General features: G+C 36.8%; 1 protein-coding gene across 2 annotated transcripts in view; it reads right to left on the bottom strand.

The window, feature by feature from the left end:
- The window catches only part of LOC150105487 (uncharacterized), a 246,828-nt gene that overhangs the window by 66,090 nt on the left and 164,119 nt on the right, over positions 1-16,619 (bottom strand). For both annotated transcript variants that reach the window (XM_090394201.1, XM_090394200.1), the window contains exon 8: positions 4,420-4,554. In XM_090394201.1, coding sequence (XP_090250327.1) covers positions 4,420-4,554 — 135 coding nt within the window. The remainder of the gene's footprint in view (positions 1-4,419; positions 4,555-16,619) is intronic.

Here is a 16,619-nt window from a genome sequence, read left to right as displayed (position 1 = left end):
ACCAACACCTAATACACCTCTGATTCTTTCACTTCCAATTCTCCTAATACCTGCCTCCATTCTATATATTGCTCCACATCATTTGTACCAGTATGATATATACCCTGATAAAGTGCTCGTTCAATAATTCCGCTATATCCTTTGCAATTGTTATTCTGCTGCCATGACTATCCATCAGCGTCAACCTGCCATAATTATTCTTTCTCTTGCTTGCCATATAGTAGAAAAATTTCCTTGAGTTAACCTTGGCCTGACCATCTTCTCATACTACACTTTTTCTTTCTCTACCTTGCTCATCATCATCTTTCTAGCCTGCACTGCAAACATATTTGTGTTTCAATAGCATTCTGGAAAATAATGCTAGTTATTAAATGATTTATCAGAAATGAAATGTTTCATCTAATACCTTTGTTGAACATTTAACATATTGAGAAAATGCCTTGAAAAATTCCTAAAGAAATCAAAACATTTTTTCTTTGTAGTTAGGTTAGAATTCTAGATATGATAGTCAACATAGCATTATTAGTAAAGGTAAACAAAAAGTACAAGTATGCGAGTAGTTTGCAGCTGGCAAATTTGTACTTAAATAATATTTCAATATACTTTGTAGTATTCTTTGTGCAGTGTTTAAATAAAAGTGGCAGCCACAACTCAGTTTGCCAAAGGCTTATCACCAAGTCTGTCCCTTTTAAGGACTAGATTTTGCACAGCATACTATGGGATTTTGTGGTATGCAGTGCTTGCAGTATACACATCCCAACAGTTAGAAATGTGACAGGTGAAAGATCAGGGAGTGCATGTCTGCGGGAAGAACTTTATGATCTAGAAATTAGCATAATGGACCTTGGAAGCATTACATCAGAAATGGGTGAATACCAACTGAGAGAGATGAGTAGTGTGATCGATAGTGAGGAAAACAAGCGGAATGTGAATGTAAATATAAAAGTAAGAAATATAGTAAGTTTAAAACATCATTTTAAAACACATTCGTTTTTGAAGATGGTGTTGATTGTGAGGATGAATGTCAAGCAAGAGTAGGCAACGTGAAAAGAGAGATAGATGTGCTGAAAGAGGAAGTGGAATGTGTCAAGAATGAGTTAAGCGTAAAAGAAGTGATTAGGAAAATAAATGCAAAAACAAATCAGAGTAGGAGCGAGACAGTGCAGGAACCAGGAATAGACAGCATAGAACAGCAAGTAATTGGGGAACAAAGAAAGAAAGTGTTAGATGAGAGTGAAGGATGCAGGTGAGCAAGAAAGAAATGGGTGAATACCATTCACCCATTTCTTTCTTGAAATGGGTGAATAAGTAGGTAAAGAGTAGTAAGAGGTGTGTGTGTGTGTGTGTGTGTGTGTGTGTGTGTATGGAGACTCAATGATCCGTGGTGTACAAAGATAGAATGCCAGAGGAGTGTTTGCCTGTAGGAATAATAGAAAGTGTGATTATGGTAATTAAGCAAGGTAAAAGGGTGGATGAGATGATTGTGAGGGTGGGCATGAATGACTTGAGAGGCAGTGTGAATCAGGTAGCAAGAGAACTGAGGTTCATGCCTGAAGTTGCAGGGAAGAAGACAGAGAGAAAGGACAGTGGTTGTCTTGCCTAGATATGATAAAGCAGAGCTGTGGAAAAGAGCACCAATAATGAATCGAATAATAGCCAGAATGTATCAAAAGAGAGGCTTGGATTACGAGGATGCTTGGAGGGCATTTGAGGACAGAAAGGAACTGTGTGCAAGAGACTGCTTGCATTTGACTGAGGAAGTGACATCAACGTCTAGAGAGAATTTTGTTCTACAAACAGATCAGGGTGTTAATGCAAGGAAACTAGAACTATCAAGGTGGTGATGGTAGCAGGGTGGGTGGCCTCTTGTGGAAATAGTTGCTTGGGAGAAAGGGAATACATCATGTAATGTTGAATCTAGTGTGTGTGGGGGGGGATAATGATAGGTATAGAAACAATGACAATACAGTAAAACCCCCGAAGTTACGTGGTAGGTGGGACCAACAAAAAAAAAAGCACGTAATTCGAATTCGTGTAACTCGGGTATAATTTTGCATGTAATTTATATATACAAACATACACTTGGGATGAAAGGTTTACAAAAACACCTATATTTTTTAAGAAATATAATCATAATTGTAGTTTTTCGTACATAAAAAAAAGAAAGTTATTTCGATGTCGATGGTTTCATAAAATCTAATAGATTCGTCTGATGGCATAATGTCTTTTTCTTGTCACACAAAATTTCTTCATAGCAAGCAACTGATTTTTTTTATTCCTTGCCTTGTGGCTACAATTCGTTCCTCGTTAGAATCTATGTCCTCCAAAATCTGTAAACCTTTCTTTTATGATTGTTCTTAGTGTGGATTCCTGTAGATTGAACTTCTTTGCTAGCTCACAAATTTTCATTCCGCCTTCAAAATCCTTAATAATGTTTAGTTTTGTTTCCAAAGTCAATGTTTTTCTTTTCTTGCTAGCTGTAGAAGAATCGGACTTGCTTCTTTTGGATGACATTATTATTTTTTATGTGATAAAATTTTTATCAAGAACATAACATTAAACAATCACAAGGTTTGTAGACTATAAAAATCTTATATGAATGGAGACCGTGCGAAACACGTTAGTGCTTGTTCACAGCATGTGCGACACTGGCGAATGCGGCCGGCGCCTGAAAGATACAACTAGTGGTGAGGCGTGAAGCGGGACAGGAATACGTACATATAAGAAACCGCATAAGTCGGGGTATGACTGTACTTCGATTCTTTATACTAATGCCAGGGATAACCAGAATAAAGTAGATGAATTGGAGGCTGATAGCATCAGCTTCTCCCAAGATTATTAGGATCTCTGAGACATGGTTGATGGAAGATGATATACTGACAGAAATAGAAGTAGTAGGATATAACATTATTCAACAGGATAGGAAGGGTAAATGCACTGGTGGAGCACTGCTTATTATAAGTGATGAGTTATGTCCTCTCAGAGTGGAGGATTTGAAGAGCAGTGGCACCAATGGTTTTGAAGGCATATGGTGTGTGAGGTAGAAGTGGATGGGACAGGATATTTTGTGGGGCGTTCTATATGCCAGGAAGCATAGAGGGTGAAGAGCAGGAGATGTTAAAGCAGTTCAGCTTGCCAAGTACGAAATGGATGATTGTTGTGGGTGATTTTAATTACAGCAGTATAAATTGGGAAGAAGAAATGCATGTAGTAGTAGTAGTAAGGGAATGAAAGTCTGGAATTCTTGAGAAACAAATGTTTTAGGCAACATGTAGTAGTAGGAACATAAAGTTAAAGAGTTTTAGATTTAGTCATAGCATCAAACATCTGATTATGACTAGAGACAGAGATGTGATCCCTCAGTTATAATCAAAGATTGAAGAAGGGAACATAATCTGGAGTAAAGTGGATGACAAACAATATCAAATGGGAACTGCAGATAAAAAAGAGATTATGGAAGAGATATAAGGAGAGGAGTAGAGAGCAGATGAAGAATATCAGACTCAGGACAGGAGAATGACTAGTATGGTAAGGAAGTCAAAAGTGGAATAAGAGATTGGCCCTGAGAACCAAAAACAAGATCCCAAAGGAACCTTTCCTTATGTGACCAGTAGGAAAAGAAATGATTGTCGTAAAATGATATTGTTGGATAAAAATGTGGATTGCAGAGTTTGGTAGATAGGAGTAAAAGAGGTGATATGATAGAGACATTTAAGTTACTGAGAGGATTTTATCAGATTAATCCAGATGGTATTATAAACAGAGTAGAAGGTGAGATGGGAAAAACCAGAAGCCATCCCTGGAAGTTATGCAAGAGTGGGATGAAGAGGAATGTGAGGAACAAATTTTTTATATGGAAAAATTGTCGGTGAATGGAATGCATTACCAGAATGTATTGTTAATGCAAGAAGTGTTAAGTATTTTAAGATTCGGTATGATAAATATGTTGTCAGCTGAATGAACCTACAACAATGAATCTGTCAGCTCCATGGAAGGTGCAATAATAATAATAACTGCGGTAATAAAATTACTATATTCTTATGAGAATGTGTGTATAATAAATGTTATAATGATAGAAGTTCCATTAAGAATTCATATAATTATTCATGTCAGAATGAAATATTATTAAAATTTCTCTCAAACTGCCTTGTTCGAATGGGGATTGCCAGTGTTCCTAAAATTTTTAAAGAAGTACACTTGTATTGAAAGTTTGGGAAACACTGCTCTCTAAAACAAAAATGCATCCTCTATTTTTGTCCTTATTTTCCACTGAAAAAGAACAAACTTTTAAAAGCATGCATTACGTATACAAATAAAATCTTTTAAATAAACTTCACTCAAGGATTTGAATATTCAACAGATGTTATATTTTAATAAAACAACTTCTTGATGAGTTATGCTTTTGAGACTCTTACTTACTGGAGTGTGATACTGGTACTGTTGTTGAGCAAGATAAACAGGCTGCGGATATAGCACAGAATATGCAGGTGGTGGTGGAGGAGGTGGTGGTGGTGGAGGAGGAGGAGGGGGTGGTGTTGCGGCTGCTACTGCCACCTGAAAAAAAAAAAAAAAGAGTTAACATAAGAGGAAAAATTATTTTAATGTCAATATGGCACTATAAGCTGAGTTAATGAATGAAAACAAATAAATTTTTTATATTCTAGTAATGCCATCAGATATAATTTCATATTTTATGCTCTCTTAACAATCTGAAATAATTAATGAAAATTGACACGTTCATATGTAAAGCATTATGAATTTAACAAGAACATTGTCACAGGTGACTCTCAATACAGCAAATACCATTATAACAAAACTGCTCGCTATGATAAATTATAAAAAAAGCCTCAACCAAAGTTCCATAAGTACAATGCTACTGGGTTTGAAGAAAATTCACTACAGCAAATTATCCACAATAATAAATTACTTTCATAGACCCTACGAGTTCTCTACAGTGAGATTTGAATGCATTTGTGTCTTTCAAATGAAATCTGTTCTTCAGATTTGTGAAAATATGATTACCTGGAAGAAAATCCCATCTTTCATGAAAGTAGGTTGAATCTTCTTGCTAGATGTCCTTACTAGTGATGATAATAATCTCCCAGTTCAAATATTTCTAGTATAAAAATTTTGTCATGTCATTCTTCTCATTAGGGATGATAATGGCTGGATTTATAATGATTATTAGAACATGATGTATGAAAGCAGAAAACGTATGGGAAGAGAGAGGCCTATAGCTCACTCTAGGTTGAATAGGGACTGTGAAAGTAATTTGTTATTACTTTCATAGTCCAGATGTGGTCACATCAGCATCAACAATAGAGCCATTAGCTTCCATTGGTTATGATCCCGTCTTCCTATTGTAGAATGATTTGGGTTGTCACAAATACCCTTGCAAAGTGCCTTTCATAGGCCTTCCTAGAATTTCAACTGTCTGTCCACCATTACATCAGGATCCCTAGTCTCCTCTATTTCCCAATTTCTTCTACTAACATTATTATTACCCAAGACCCCCATAGAGTCAAAGACTCATCTGGGAATCAACATAATACATGTGTTCAAAACCTAAGGGAGAACACTATCTCTAAAGATTACAACCACAAATTCAGGCAAATCAGCTTGTGGCAATTTGTATAACTAACAATTTTGAGGAAAAAAGTGGGTATACATTCAAATTTTCGAATTGCATGCAAAGGAGGTCATGTGGTAGCATTTGACAGGATAAAAGGCAAACAGCTGCAGTAAGCAAATTGTGTTTGAAGGAAGCTCTTTTCTTGAAGGAATAAAGTTGCAAACTTGGATGGCTTGCAATATCTCAAAGACATTGTCTACACAGATCAGCGCTTCCCAAACTGTGGGCCATGGTCCCCTTGGGGGCCATAGGTTTTGTTGAGGGGGGGGGGGGGGGTGAAATAATGAAAACAAATTAAAAATGTTTTCAAGACCTAAGTAGATTTTTTTATTTTAAAAGAAATGTATTTAATTTTTATTTATTATAAATAAATAATAAATAAAAATTAAATACGTTTCTTTTGTTATTTTTTTATATTTTAATGGAAAAAAATCACACATTAGTGCAGGTTCACAAATTTTGCTTCCTGTGTATTTCGGCACTTAATGAATATTATTAAATATATGGTTATTCATATAAGTTTCATTTCAAAGCAGAAATCTAAGAATTACAGTTTCAAATATTTCACCTGATATTGTTGTAGCAGTATTGAAACATCCATCACATTAAATTGTTATTAAACTTCTTTTATGTTTTGACATATGACATAATGTGGCATGTCAAATGTGTATATAAGATGCTAAAATATTTGCTTGATTTTTGCAATATTTGCTGTGTATGTTTTCTATTGAATATAAATACAATAAATATTATAATATTATATGTCTATATTATGATATTAATTTTTCCAAAGGGGGGGGGCCTTGGCATCCAAAAGTTTGGGAAGCCCTGGTCTAGATGATTTCACATGGGGAAGAATTACTAGAAAGCTTGAAGAAAGTTCCAGAATTACTGATATTACCAGAATTTGAGTCATAGTCAACTGTGTTCCAGACGTTTGCTAAAAGGTTGCCCTGGCTCTACCATGGAATAGGAAGACAGATTTTTGGTTATAACAGCAAAATGTAATCAAGGCACCAAGACATGTCAGATTGAAAGCCGGTTCCATTCAAGCAAAGATACATGGATACTCAACAAACTATGGCAAGATGTCTGTGATAAGTAGACCTATACATCCGAAGGCCTGTAGCCTGCATCCCTTTATCCACAGACCATTGTAGAGCACATTTTCAGGTATTGTATCCACAAAAATTGGACAAGATACCAATGTACTGTTTACAGACGAGTCAATTTAGTCTCCAATTCTAGATGACAGCTGATCTAGTGTGAAAGTGGTACTACTTGCCATCACGAAGATGTTCTTGAAAGGGATTAATATGGCAGTGCTGGGGTCATGGTGTGGGGAGGTATTATGCTTAATGGACACACTGAACTACAAATACTGGAAAAAGGGACTATGACTGTGAATGATATTGCAACGAAGTTCTTCAACTATGTGTTTGATTGTTCCAAGTGCTTTAGGTAAAGAATTTTTATATTTTTATGGATGACAATGCCACACTGCATCATACACGAGCAGTGAAGGAGGACTGATGGTATTAATCAAATCCAGTAACCAGCACACTCCCCAAATATCAACTCCATAGAACACATTTGGAATGCCATAGGAAGATGCACTGATTCTCGAAATTCCCCTCCAGAAAACAAACAAACTTATCCTTGCTCAGAAGGAGGAGCGGACCAGTTTGTCCCAAGAACTCCTGAATCCCTCAGTGCTAAGCATGGTACAACGTCATGAGAGCTGCATCACAGTTTGGGCTGGACATATTCCATACTGAAATGTCTCTCTGCATAGTTTTTTTCAGTAAGCATTGCATATTAATTCCTTAACTATGTCCTTTAGGAAATTTGTAACTTTTGCCAAAAACATACTGCAATTTAATTTGTATGAAATTCATAACACAAATCTTGGTCTTCCCCTGGGTCTTCTATCTCCCCCCCCTCCCCCCAAATAGTGCCTTTAAGTACCAGATGAGGAATCTGTCCAGTTCCATTTACACACTGTGACTGAACCAAAAGAGTCTATGTTTTTTAACTGTGTTGTTACGAATTTTTGAGTTAGGGATATTCAAATCTTACAGCACTTGTACATTAGTATTATGTTAGGTTCAATGAATTCTGATGATTTTCCTATCAATTTGCCTAATTTGAAAGGTCTATTTTCTGCCCCATAGAGAGCTATTGGAAGTATTACACTTTTGCATAATTTTATTTTTAGAGTTTGTAAGAATTTTGATGTTTTCAAAATTTTATTAAGTTTATTCATCGTTGACCATGCTGTGGTGGGTATGTGTTTTATCTTGCTATAACATAAACCATTAACTTGTTCTATGGTTTCCTGATTAAGTGTATCTTCTGGATGTCTTGCAAAATTCATTAACTTGAATTTATAATTCATTTTAAAAATTTTATGAAATTTACAACCGTGTTAAAAAAACTTTTTTTATTATCCCGACGTTTCGATCTTCACATCAAGATCATCATCTGGAGCGTACATAAGTATACAGAACAAGTATTATAATTATTATATTTAATGTGTCGTTTATGTTCTTTTTGTCTAATAGGAATAGTGCGTCCTGTTTCTCCTATATATGGTATGTTGCAAGTACAATAAATCCAGTATACTCCAGGGTGAGCTAGTGGAGGGAGTGGGTCTTTGGATGAGTTGAGTAAGTTTTTTAATTTTGTGGTAGGGTTACTTTGTATGGCAAAACGCCATCTACTTACAAAAAGAAGGCACAGCCATGGGCTCGCCATTATCCCCCCCCCCATTGTTAACTTTTACATGGAACATTTTGAGCAACTTGCCCTGGATTCCTCCCCTCTAAAACCTGGCTTAGATACGTTGACGATGTTTTCGCGATTTGGTCCCATGGCCGCCAGACATTAGACACATTCCTTAGCCACCTAAACAAACAACACAAACGCATGCAGTTCACAATTGAAATTGAAAAACACAACACACTTCCATTTCTAGATAAACTTGTCACACGTCTTCCCTCGGGCAATCTTTCCTTCACTGTTTACCGAAAACCGACACATACGGGACAATATATATACATAAACTCATACCACCACCCAACACAAAAACTAGGTGTCATCAACATGCTAAAAAACAGAGCTCAGACGATTTGTTCCAGTGAACAGGCATTGAAAGACGAGTTTAAAATTATCAGTAATAACCTACAAAAAAACGGATACAGCCAAAATACTATAAACAAAATTCTCTACAAAACCACAATAAAAAACAAAGACAAACCAGACTACAGTAAAACTATAACCATTCCCTACATTAAAGGAATATCAGACAAAATAAACAGAGTACTACAAAAGTACAACCTCAAAGCCACCTTTAAACTGCCTGCAAAATTAAAAAACGTACTCAATTCATCCAAAGACCCACTCCCTCCACTAGCTCACCCTGGAGTATACCGGATTTATTGTACTTGCAACATACCATATATAGGAGAAACAGGACGCACTATTCCTATTAGACAAAAAGGACATAAACGACACATTAAATATAATAATTATGATGAAGCTGGCCTTTCTGATCATGCCCTGAACACTTTACACAGAATTGACTGGAAAACCACCAGCTGTCTACATCACACTAGAACATGGTATAAACGGAAATTCAAGGAAGCCTGTGAGATTATCAGCAACCACCCCAATCTGAACAACAATGATGGTTTAAAAATCCCAAACATTTGGAAGGTATATATTCGACCTTCCTCACCAAGAACAACTATAAACAGGACTGTAGAAAATCCAGTATTATAAATCAAAAATAAGAATTGTAATACTAAAAATAGGACACCAACTGTTTCTGAAAGAAAACCATCTAAAAGAATGTTTATTCCTGTCATTGTAAAAATAGAATTTAGCTTGATGTAAAAATTTATTTTTTATTTTATTTTAATTTATTTACTTATTTTTTTTTATTTTTATTTTTATTTTTATTTTTTCAGAGGTCATGCCAGTAGAATAACATGTGATCAAATCATTGTTTCTCTAGCTTACAGTTAATGATGTAACTCAGCTTGTTCTGTATACTTATGTAAGCTCCAGATGATGATCTTGATGTGAAGATCGAAACATCGGGAAAATAAAAAAAGTTTTTTTAACACGGTTGTAAATTCCATAAAATTTTTAAAATGAATGCTGATCACCGTGTAACCCTAAAAGAAAAGAATGAATTTATAATCATACAAATGTTCTACTTGAATTTATAATCATATAATTTCTGCAGGTTTCAGGTAATTTTTCAAGCAGGTATTGGAGATCTAATTTGGTATCTATCATAATCTGTTATTATTTGTATTATCAGTATTACCTGTTATCTGTGCCATGGCATATAAAACTTCAAGGGCTAAATGGTAATACTGCATGGGAAGTGGTAACGGAGTGTTTCAGGGAAGTAATGGCAGACTGCATACCTAGATTCAGGAGAGAATTAAGTTGGAGTTAAATGAATGAACATCAGTCAAGCTGGAGCTGCAAAAAAAAAAGAAATAATCGTAGAGAGGAGAAAGGTGACCTGCCGGCACATGAACAGTACAAGGCACAGGCCAGAAGGATAACTAGTGTGGTAAGAAAAGCAAAAGCAGATTATGAAAGGAAGTTAGCAATACAGGCTAAAGAGAATCCCGAACAGTACTTTCAATATGCTGCAAGTAAAAGAAAGAATGTATATGGCAGAATAATTTTAAGGAATGCCGATGGTAAGGAGATAACTGAATCAGTCAAATTACTAAGTGAAAACTTTGCAAGGGTATATCATCCAGGTGGTGATAATGCAGGAATGACAGAGCCAAAGGCTTCTACAGGAACTGAAGTAAATGAAAAGGGGTGCATAGCATATTACAGAACATTAACGTGAATACAGCTGTGGGATTGGATGGTATGCCAGCTCGAGTTTTATGTGAAACAGCGAGGGAATTGTCAGTGCCCTTAACCATATTGTTTAATCTAAGTCTCAGTTGGGTTAGTCCTGAGGGAGTGGAAAGAGGGGAAAATAGTTCCCTTGCATACAGGAGGCTCCGACACTGATGTAGCAAATTATGGACTGAGCAGTATATCAGGAGTGTATCATTATTATCCCAAGACCACATGGAATCAAAGATCATCTAGGACATCCTTTCGTCACACACACAGCTCATCATACCATGTCTACACACACACTCAAATTCTCTGCAGGCACTACACTCTCAGGCAAGGCATTCTAATCATCCGTAACTCTGCATGCAAATAAACCTGCTTCTCACACCCCTGCTCACACTGTCCTTATAAAGCTACCAGGGATGTCCTCTGGTTCTCCCCTGATCTCCCACCATTTGCTGTAAAACCTCTCCAACGTTGATCCTATAAACCCCCTTACTAACTTGTAGATCTCTATCACATCCCCCCCCTCTCTCTCCTATCCACTAGACTCTGCAAATTGCATCTTCTCAACCTTTCCTCATATTCAACATTCTAGAGATCAGAAACTACCTTAGTTCTCTCTGGACCCTTTCCAACATCTCTTCATCCGGAAAACCAAGTGACCAAATTTGTGCACTGAAGTCCATGTGTGGTCTTCAGTGCATGGACTCCTTTAAAGCCTTAAAGAATGGAACAAGAATCTCCTTACTTCTGCAAATCAGTATCCACCTCATCATAACCCAGAATTCATTACGTTGTCCTCACAATTTTGGCAGTGTGTCCCCTAAATATTAGATGCTTTTTCTACCATCACCCCAAGATCACTTATTTCCTCCACCTCCAGCAACATATTCCCACCAAGTGCAAATGCACTAATCTACATCCTGTCTTTGATTCCCAAATTTTAAAACCTTACATTTTGAAACATGGAACTGTCATCCCCATTTCCATGCCCATTCACTCAATTTACTCAAGTCTTCTTGTAAGGCCACAACATCTTCTCTACTCTTCATAGGTTGTCCCAACTTTGCATCACTGCAAACAACTGAATATCCCCATTCAAATCTTTTCCAATATCATTAACATACAGATTAAACAGCAATGGCCCTAAAACAGACCCCCTGAGGCACATCACTAATGACTTTCTTCTTCCTGGATATTGTCCCCCCCCCCCCACAAACAACTTGCTGATGCCCATCAGATAGTCAGTCTCTGATCCAATGCACTAATCTAATATCCAACTTCATCTGCTCTAGTTTGACTATCGACTTATCATGTGGTCACAAGCGTCCACAGAGGGGGGGGGGGGGCAAACGGGGCCTTGCCTCTGTTTGGCCCTAAAACATTTTCTGTGGATGCCCATGCATGCAATAATTTATCAAAAGAGTTTGCAAAATCTAAGTATACTACTGTGTATCCCTCTCCTCTGTCCAAGGAAGCCGTCACCTTATTGTAATAAGTAAATAGATTACTAAAACATGACCTCCCTTTAGGAAATCCATGCTGTCCAAAGATAATACCATTATTGTCAACCCATTTCTGGATTTTGGTTCTCACCAGTTTCTCCAACAACTTAACCACAACACCTGACACACAGACAGGTCTATAATTTGATGACTGAGTTCTATCACCTCCCTTATGAAGCGACACAATCTTGCCCTCCTTCCACTCCTTTGGAAGTCGATCCAGTGCAGGACTCATATTAAAAAAAATATGTCAAGGTAGATGTTGACTCCCTGGCATGTTACTTCAGAATACCTGGTGATATATTACCAAGTCCCACAGCCTTATTAACAACAAGTTTGCTCAATTCCCCATATACCTGTCGCTCACTTACAGTCAGTCTCTCCTCCCTATTATCAACTGCTCTCAATCCCTCCATGATGTCACATTCACAAGAATGAAAGACCTTTATGAACTGCTCATTAAGTATCTCCACTATATCTTCCACAGTAGTTGTCCTTATACCATTTTCTCCAATTGATGTCCTCTTTCCATAATCTCTTTTTCTTTTTTTTTTTTTTTTGCTGGCTACAAATAGAAAGAACCCCCTAGGATTCTTTTTGGCTTCATTAGCTAACTGCTGCTCATACTTCACCTTTGCTACCCTTACCAACCCAGCCACCCACCTTGCCTGGTCTTTGTAATCCTCATGGAATTCGTTATTACCACTTCTCTTATGCCGCCTCCATAATGCCATTTTTCTCCGTACCACATGCTTAATCTCTTCATTCATCCATTTTACACCTACCTTATTTAACCTTCTAACCCTTGAAATACATTTAGACATTGCTTCTATTAGATGTTGTCAGAGTATTACAGAAGTTGGTCAAGAGCAAAATACAGGAATGGATAGATGGAAATGAAACACTGTGTGGGGCAGCATAGTTTTGTGAAGGGTAAGTCATGCCTCAGTATCTTGCTCATATTTTATAATACAGTGCAGCTGAGTTGGATAAAGGTAATGGGTTTGCAGTGATACTGCTAGACTCTGCAAAGGCCTTTGACAGTACACCACATGGAACTTTAATCAGTAAACTGCAGTACATGGGGATGGATATAGGATTAGTGAGATTGATAGGAGGGTGGTTGATGGAGAGATACCAGAGAGTACTTTATTCAGGAGTAGAGTTCAAAAGAAGGCCTGTGACCAGTGGCATGCCACAGAGTTCTGTTCTTGGACTGCTACTTTTTAATTTGTTCATTAATGATATAGGAAAGGATCAGAGAGGGAACTGTTCAGTTATTTGCTGATGATGCAAAGTTGGGTAGAGCAATAGTTAATACAGATGATGTCAGAATATTGCAGGATGATTTGGATAGATTGACAGACTGGCAAAAGAGAATGGATGTCAGTTTAATGTGGCAAAGTGGCATTTTGGAGTGAAAAGATTATCAGCTGTACACCACATTGGTGGAACTGTACTCCAGGAAATTGACAAAGCCAAGGACTTAGTAGTGTTAGTGGATAGAGAATTAAAGTTTAGGGAGCACATAGCAAATGTGGCCAAAGCAGCTCATCAGATCACTTGGTTACTGAAGAATACTTTGATGAGTAGAAACAATCAGGTTATTGTTCCTCTTTATAGAGCCTTGATAAGACCCCCCCCCCCTCTTGACTACTGCATGCAGATCTAGGGCACCAGAGGAAATTTTTCAGTACATGCATGTTGGTGGGAGAACCAGGGGCCATCCATGGAAACTGAATAAGAGTGTAGTTAGCAAAAGTGTTTGAACTAGGTTTTTTGCATGGAGAGTAGTGAATGAGTGGAATAGGTTGCCAGAGTGTGTTGTGTGTGTGCCATGCCTGTGAATGAATTCAAAAAAGTATGATAGATACTACGCAAATGTTGGATAGTTCGTGGCATGATGTTTAGGGCCTCTCTCGATGAGTCTAAGAACTCCTTGGAGTTGCCCATAATAATATTAATAATTAGTACACATCTGCATATATGATGCGTGTGTGGGTGGGTGTGAGTGATTAATGCTTTATGTATATATATATATATACATAAAGTGACAGCTGAGTTGGATAAAGGTAACACGCGCACACACACAGAGAGAGAGAGGTTTATAGTGAAGAATTTATGGAGACAACACGTCTTAGAATAATTACTTTACTTAACATTAAGCAAGTGACAATCAATGTTTCGACCTCTGTATTGAGGTCAATATACAAACTACATGCCACTGCACTAAAGTAAAACAAATTTAAAAGTTTATAATGAGCGTGTATTTTCTTGATCACAGAACTAACATAAATAACTATTTGGGAACATTGATCAAGTGTAAATGGATAAGTATTTTAATACCAACTAGCTTCATCAAACGTAAGCTGTTGGCATCAACAGGGTACAAGCACTGAGGTTAAAACATATCACAAAATAGACCTTAACTGTAAATTCTAAAAATTATAGTTACAAACTAAAATAGCATTGAACATGAATAATACATGTATCGCGTGTACATGATTTACTGGTTGTTGCTAAGGAACATTCTATCTATAGTTAGCATTAAAGTTCATTTCTTGTGTATTCAGAGATCTAATTAGGGTTTTCCATATCTCTGGAAGTATTAAACCTTGGTTCCTGTTAAGGTTATCTGTAGTGCGTGCAACTGTAGCTGCTTCTTTAAACATTCAAGAGTGGTAGTCTTCTTCTATGTAAGGGGTACAACTTTTGTCCCACTCAATGATATGGTTTGTTATGGAGAAATGTGATGACAGGCCCGATATGTCTTGTCTATTATTTTTAACATAACCAATGTGTTCCTTCTGTCTAATCTCGAGGCTTCTCAAAGTCTGGCCGATGTAATTTGAACCACACGAGCATGGAATATTGTAGACTCCAGCATACTTATAGAAAGAATGGGTATCTTTTGGAGATCGTAGTAGTTTACGAATTGTTTCTATGGGTTTGAATGTCACTCTTATTTTGTGTGGTTTGAGGAGATTAGCGAGCTTATTAGAGATACTGCTCACATATGGAATGGCGATTGTTGTAATATATTGAGTGACTTCTCGTTCTCTTTGTGGTGTCTCAGAGAAAAGTATTTTGTTGACGAATCTTTGTGGGTAGCCATTCAAGGCGAGGTTATTAGATATCAATGTTAATTCATCTTGGAGGTCCTTTTCATCTGTTGTAATGTGAACAGCTCTTTTCTTTAGTATGTGTAGTATGCTGAGTTTGTGAGAAATGTGGTGTGAGGAGCTGAAATGTAGATAACGTCCTGTATTCGTAGGTTTCCTGTAGACTGATAGGTTCATAAGGACTTTACTTGCTTCTTAATTAAGATGTCTAAGAACGGTAGTTGTTTGTCTTTTTCAAGTTCTAGTGTAAATTTAATATAATGATGAAAGGAGTTGATTTTATTGAGAAAATCAATTAAGTCATCTTTGTTGTGGTTCATACAATGAAGATATCATCTACATATCTCCACCAAATTATTGATTTAGGATTTATTTGAGATAGAATTTTATTTTCGAGATTCTCCATAAATAGGTCAGCACAAAAAGGTGAAATGGAGCTACCCATTGCCAGGCCAGTTAATTGTTGGTAAATAGTTTTCTTCCAAGAAAAATAGTTTGAATTTAGGCAATGATTGTACAGTGAAGTTATATCTTGTGGGAATAAAGTGCCTAAGATGTTGATAACTTCCACCACAGGAACATTTGTAAAATGAGAAGTGACATCTAAGCTTGCAAGTAGATCATTTTCAGATATAGTAATGTTTTTTAATTTATCCACAAAATGTTGTAAATTTCGGACATAACTCTCTGAGTTATGGATACATTGTTGTAAGAGTTTAGATAGATGCTTAGACAATAAGTCGGTAGGTGAGTTAATACCATCTACAATTAATGGAGCGTAAAGGAATTTCACCAAACTTAGCTGTTGGCATCATCAGGGTACCCTGATGATGCCAACAGCTTAAGGTTGGTGAAACTAGTTGGTATTAAAATACTTATCTGTTTACACTTGATCAATGTTCCCAAATAGTTATTTACATTAAATTTAAAAGTTTGTAAATCATTTATCCTGGCCTGACCTCTGGTGAGAAAAAAAAAACGGAACTACATTAAACAATTTCTACTGTCCTTTTGTACTGAGATTTTCTTCTGTCTGGGGTTGTTCTGATTGCTATATGGGTTGAAGATGAGTTCTCCACATTCTTGGAATAATTAATCCATCATTTTTGTTCAGACCTGGATGATGTTTTATCATTTCACAAGCTTCTTTGAATTTTCTTTCAAACCAGGTTTTGATGTGGTGTAGGGACTTAGTGTCTTTCCAGTCAATTCTGTGACATCTTTGGAGTGCTTTGTCTGATAGGCCTATTTTACATAGTGGAGGCATTTAATGTGGTGTTTGTATTCATCTTTTCTGATTGGGATGGTGAGTCCTGTTTCCCCTTACGTAAGGTACGTCACAGGTGCATTGAATTTTGTGAACCCCTGGGTGGGCAAGGTATGGAAGACGATCTTTGGAGGAGCTAAGTCAATTTCTTAATTTTTCCAGGGATTTAAAGGTTGTCTTGATGTTGTATTTAAGTAGTGTTCTATGTA

Source organism: Typopeltis vanoorti, chromosome 6 (assembly GCF_054136105.1).
Source record: "Typopeltis vanoorti isolate ZY-2024b chromosome 6, IOZ_Tvanoo_1.0, whole genome shotgun sequence".
Taxonomy (NCBI): domain Eukaryota; kingdom Metazoa; phylum Arthropoda; class Arachnida; order Uropygi; family Thelyphonidae; genus Typopeltis; species Typopeltis vanoorti.
The sequence above is the reverse complement of the archived record's forward strand: the minus strand, read 5'-3'. Positions and strand labels throughout refer to the sequence as shown.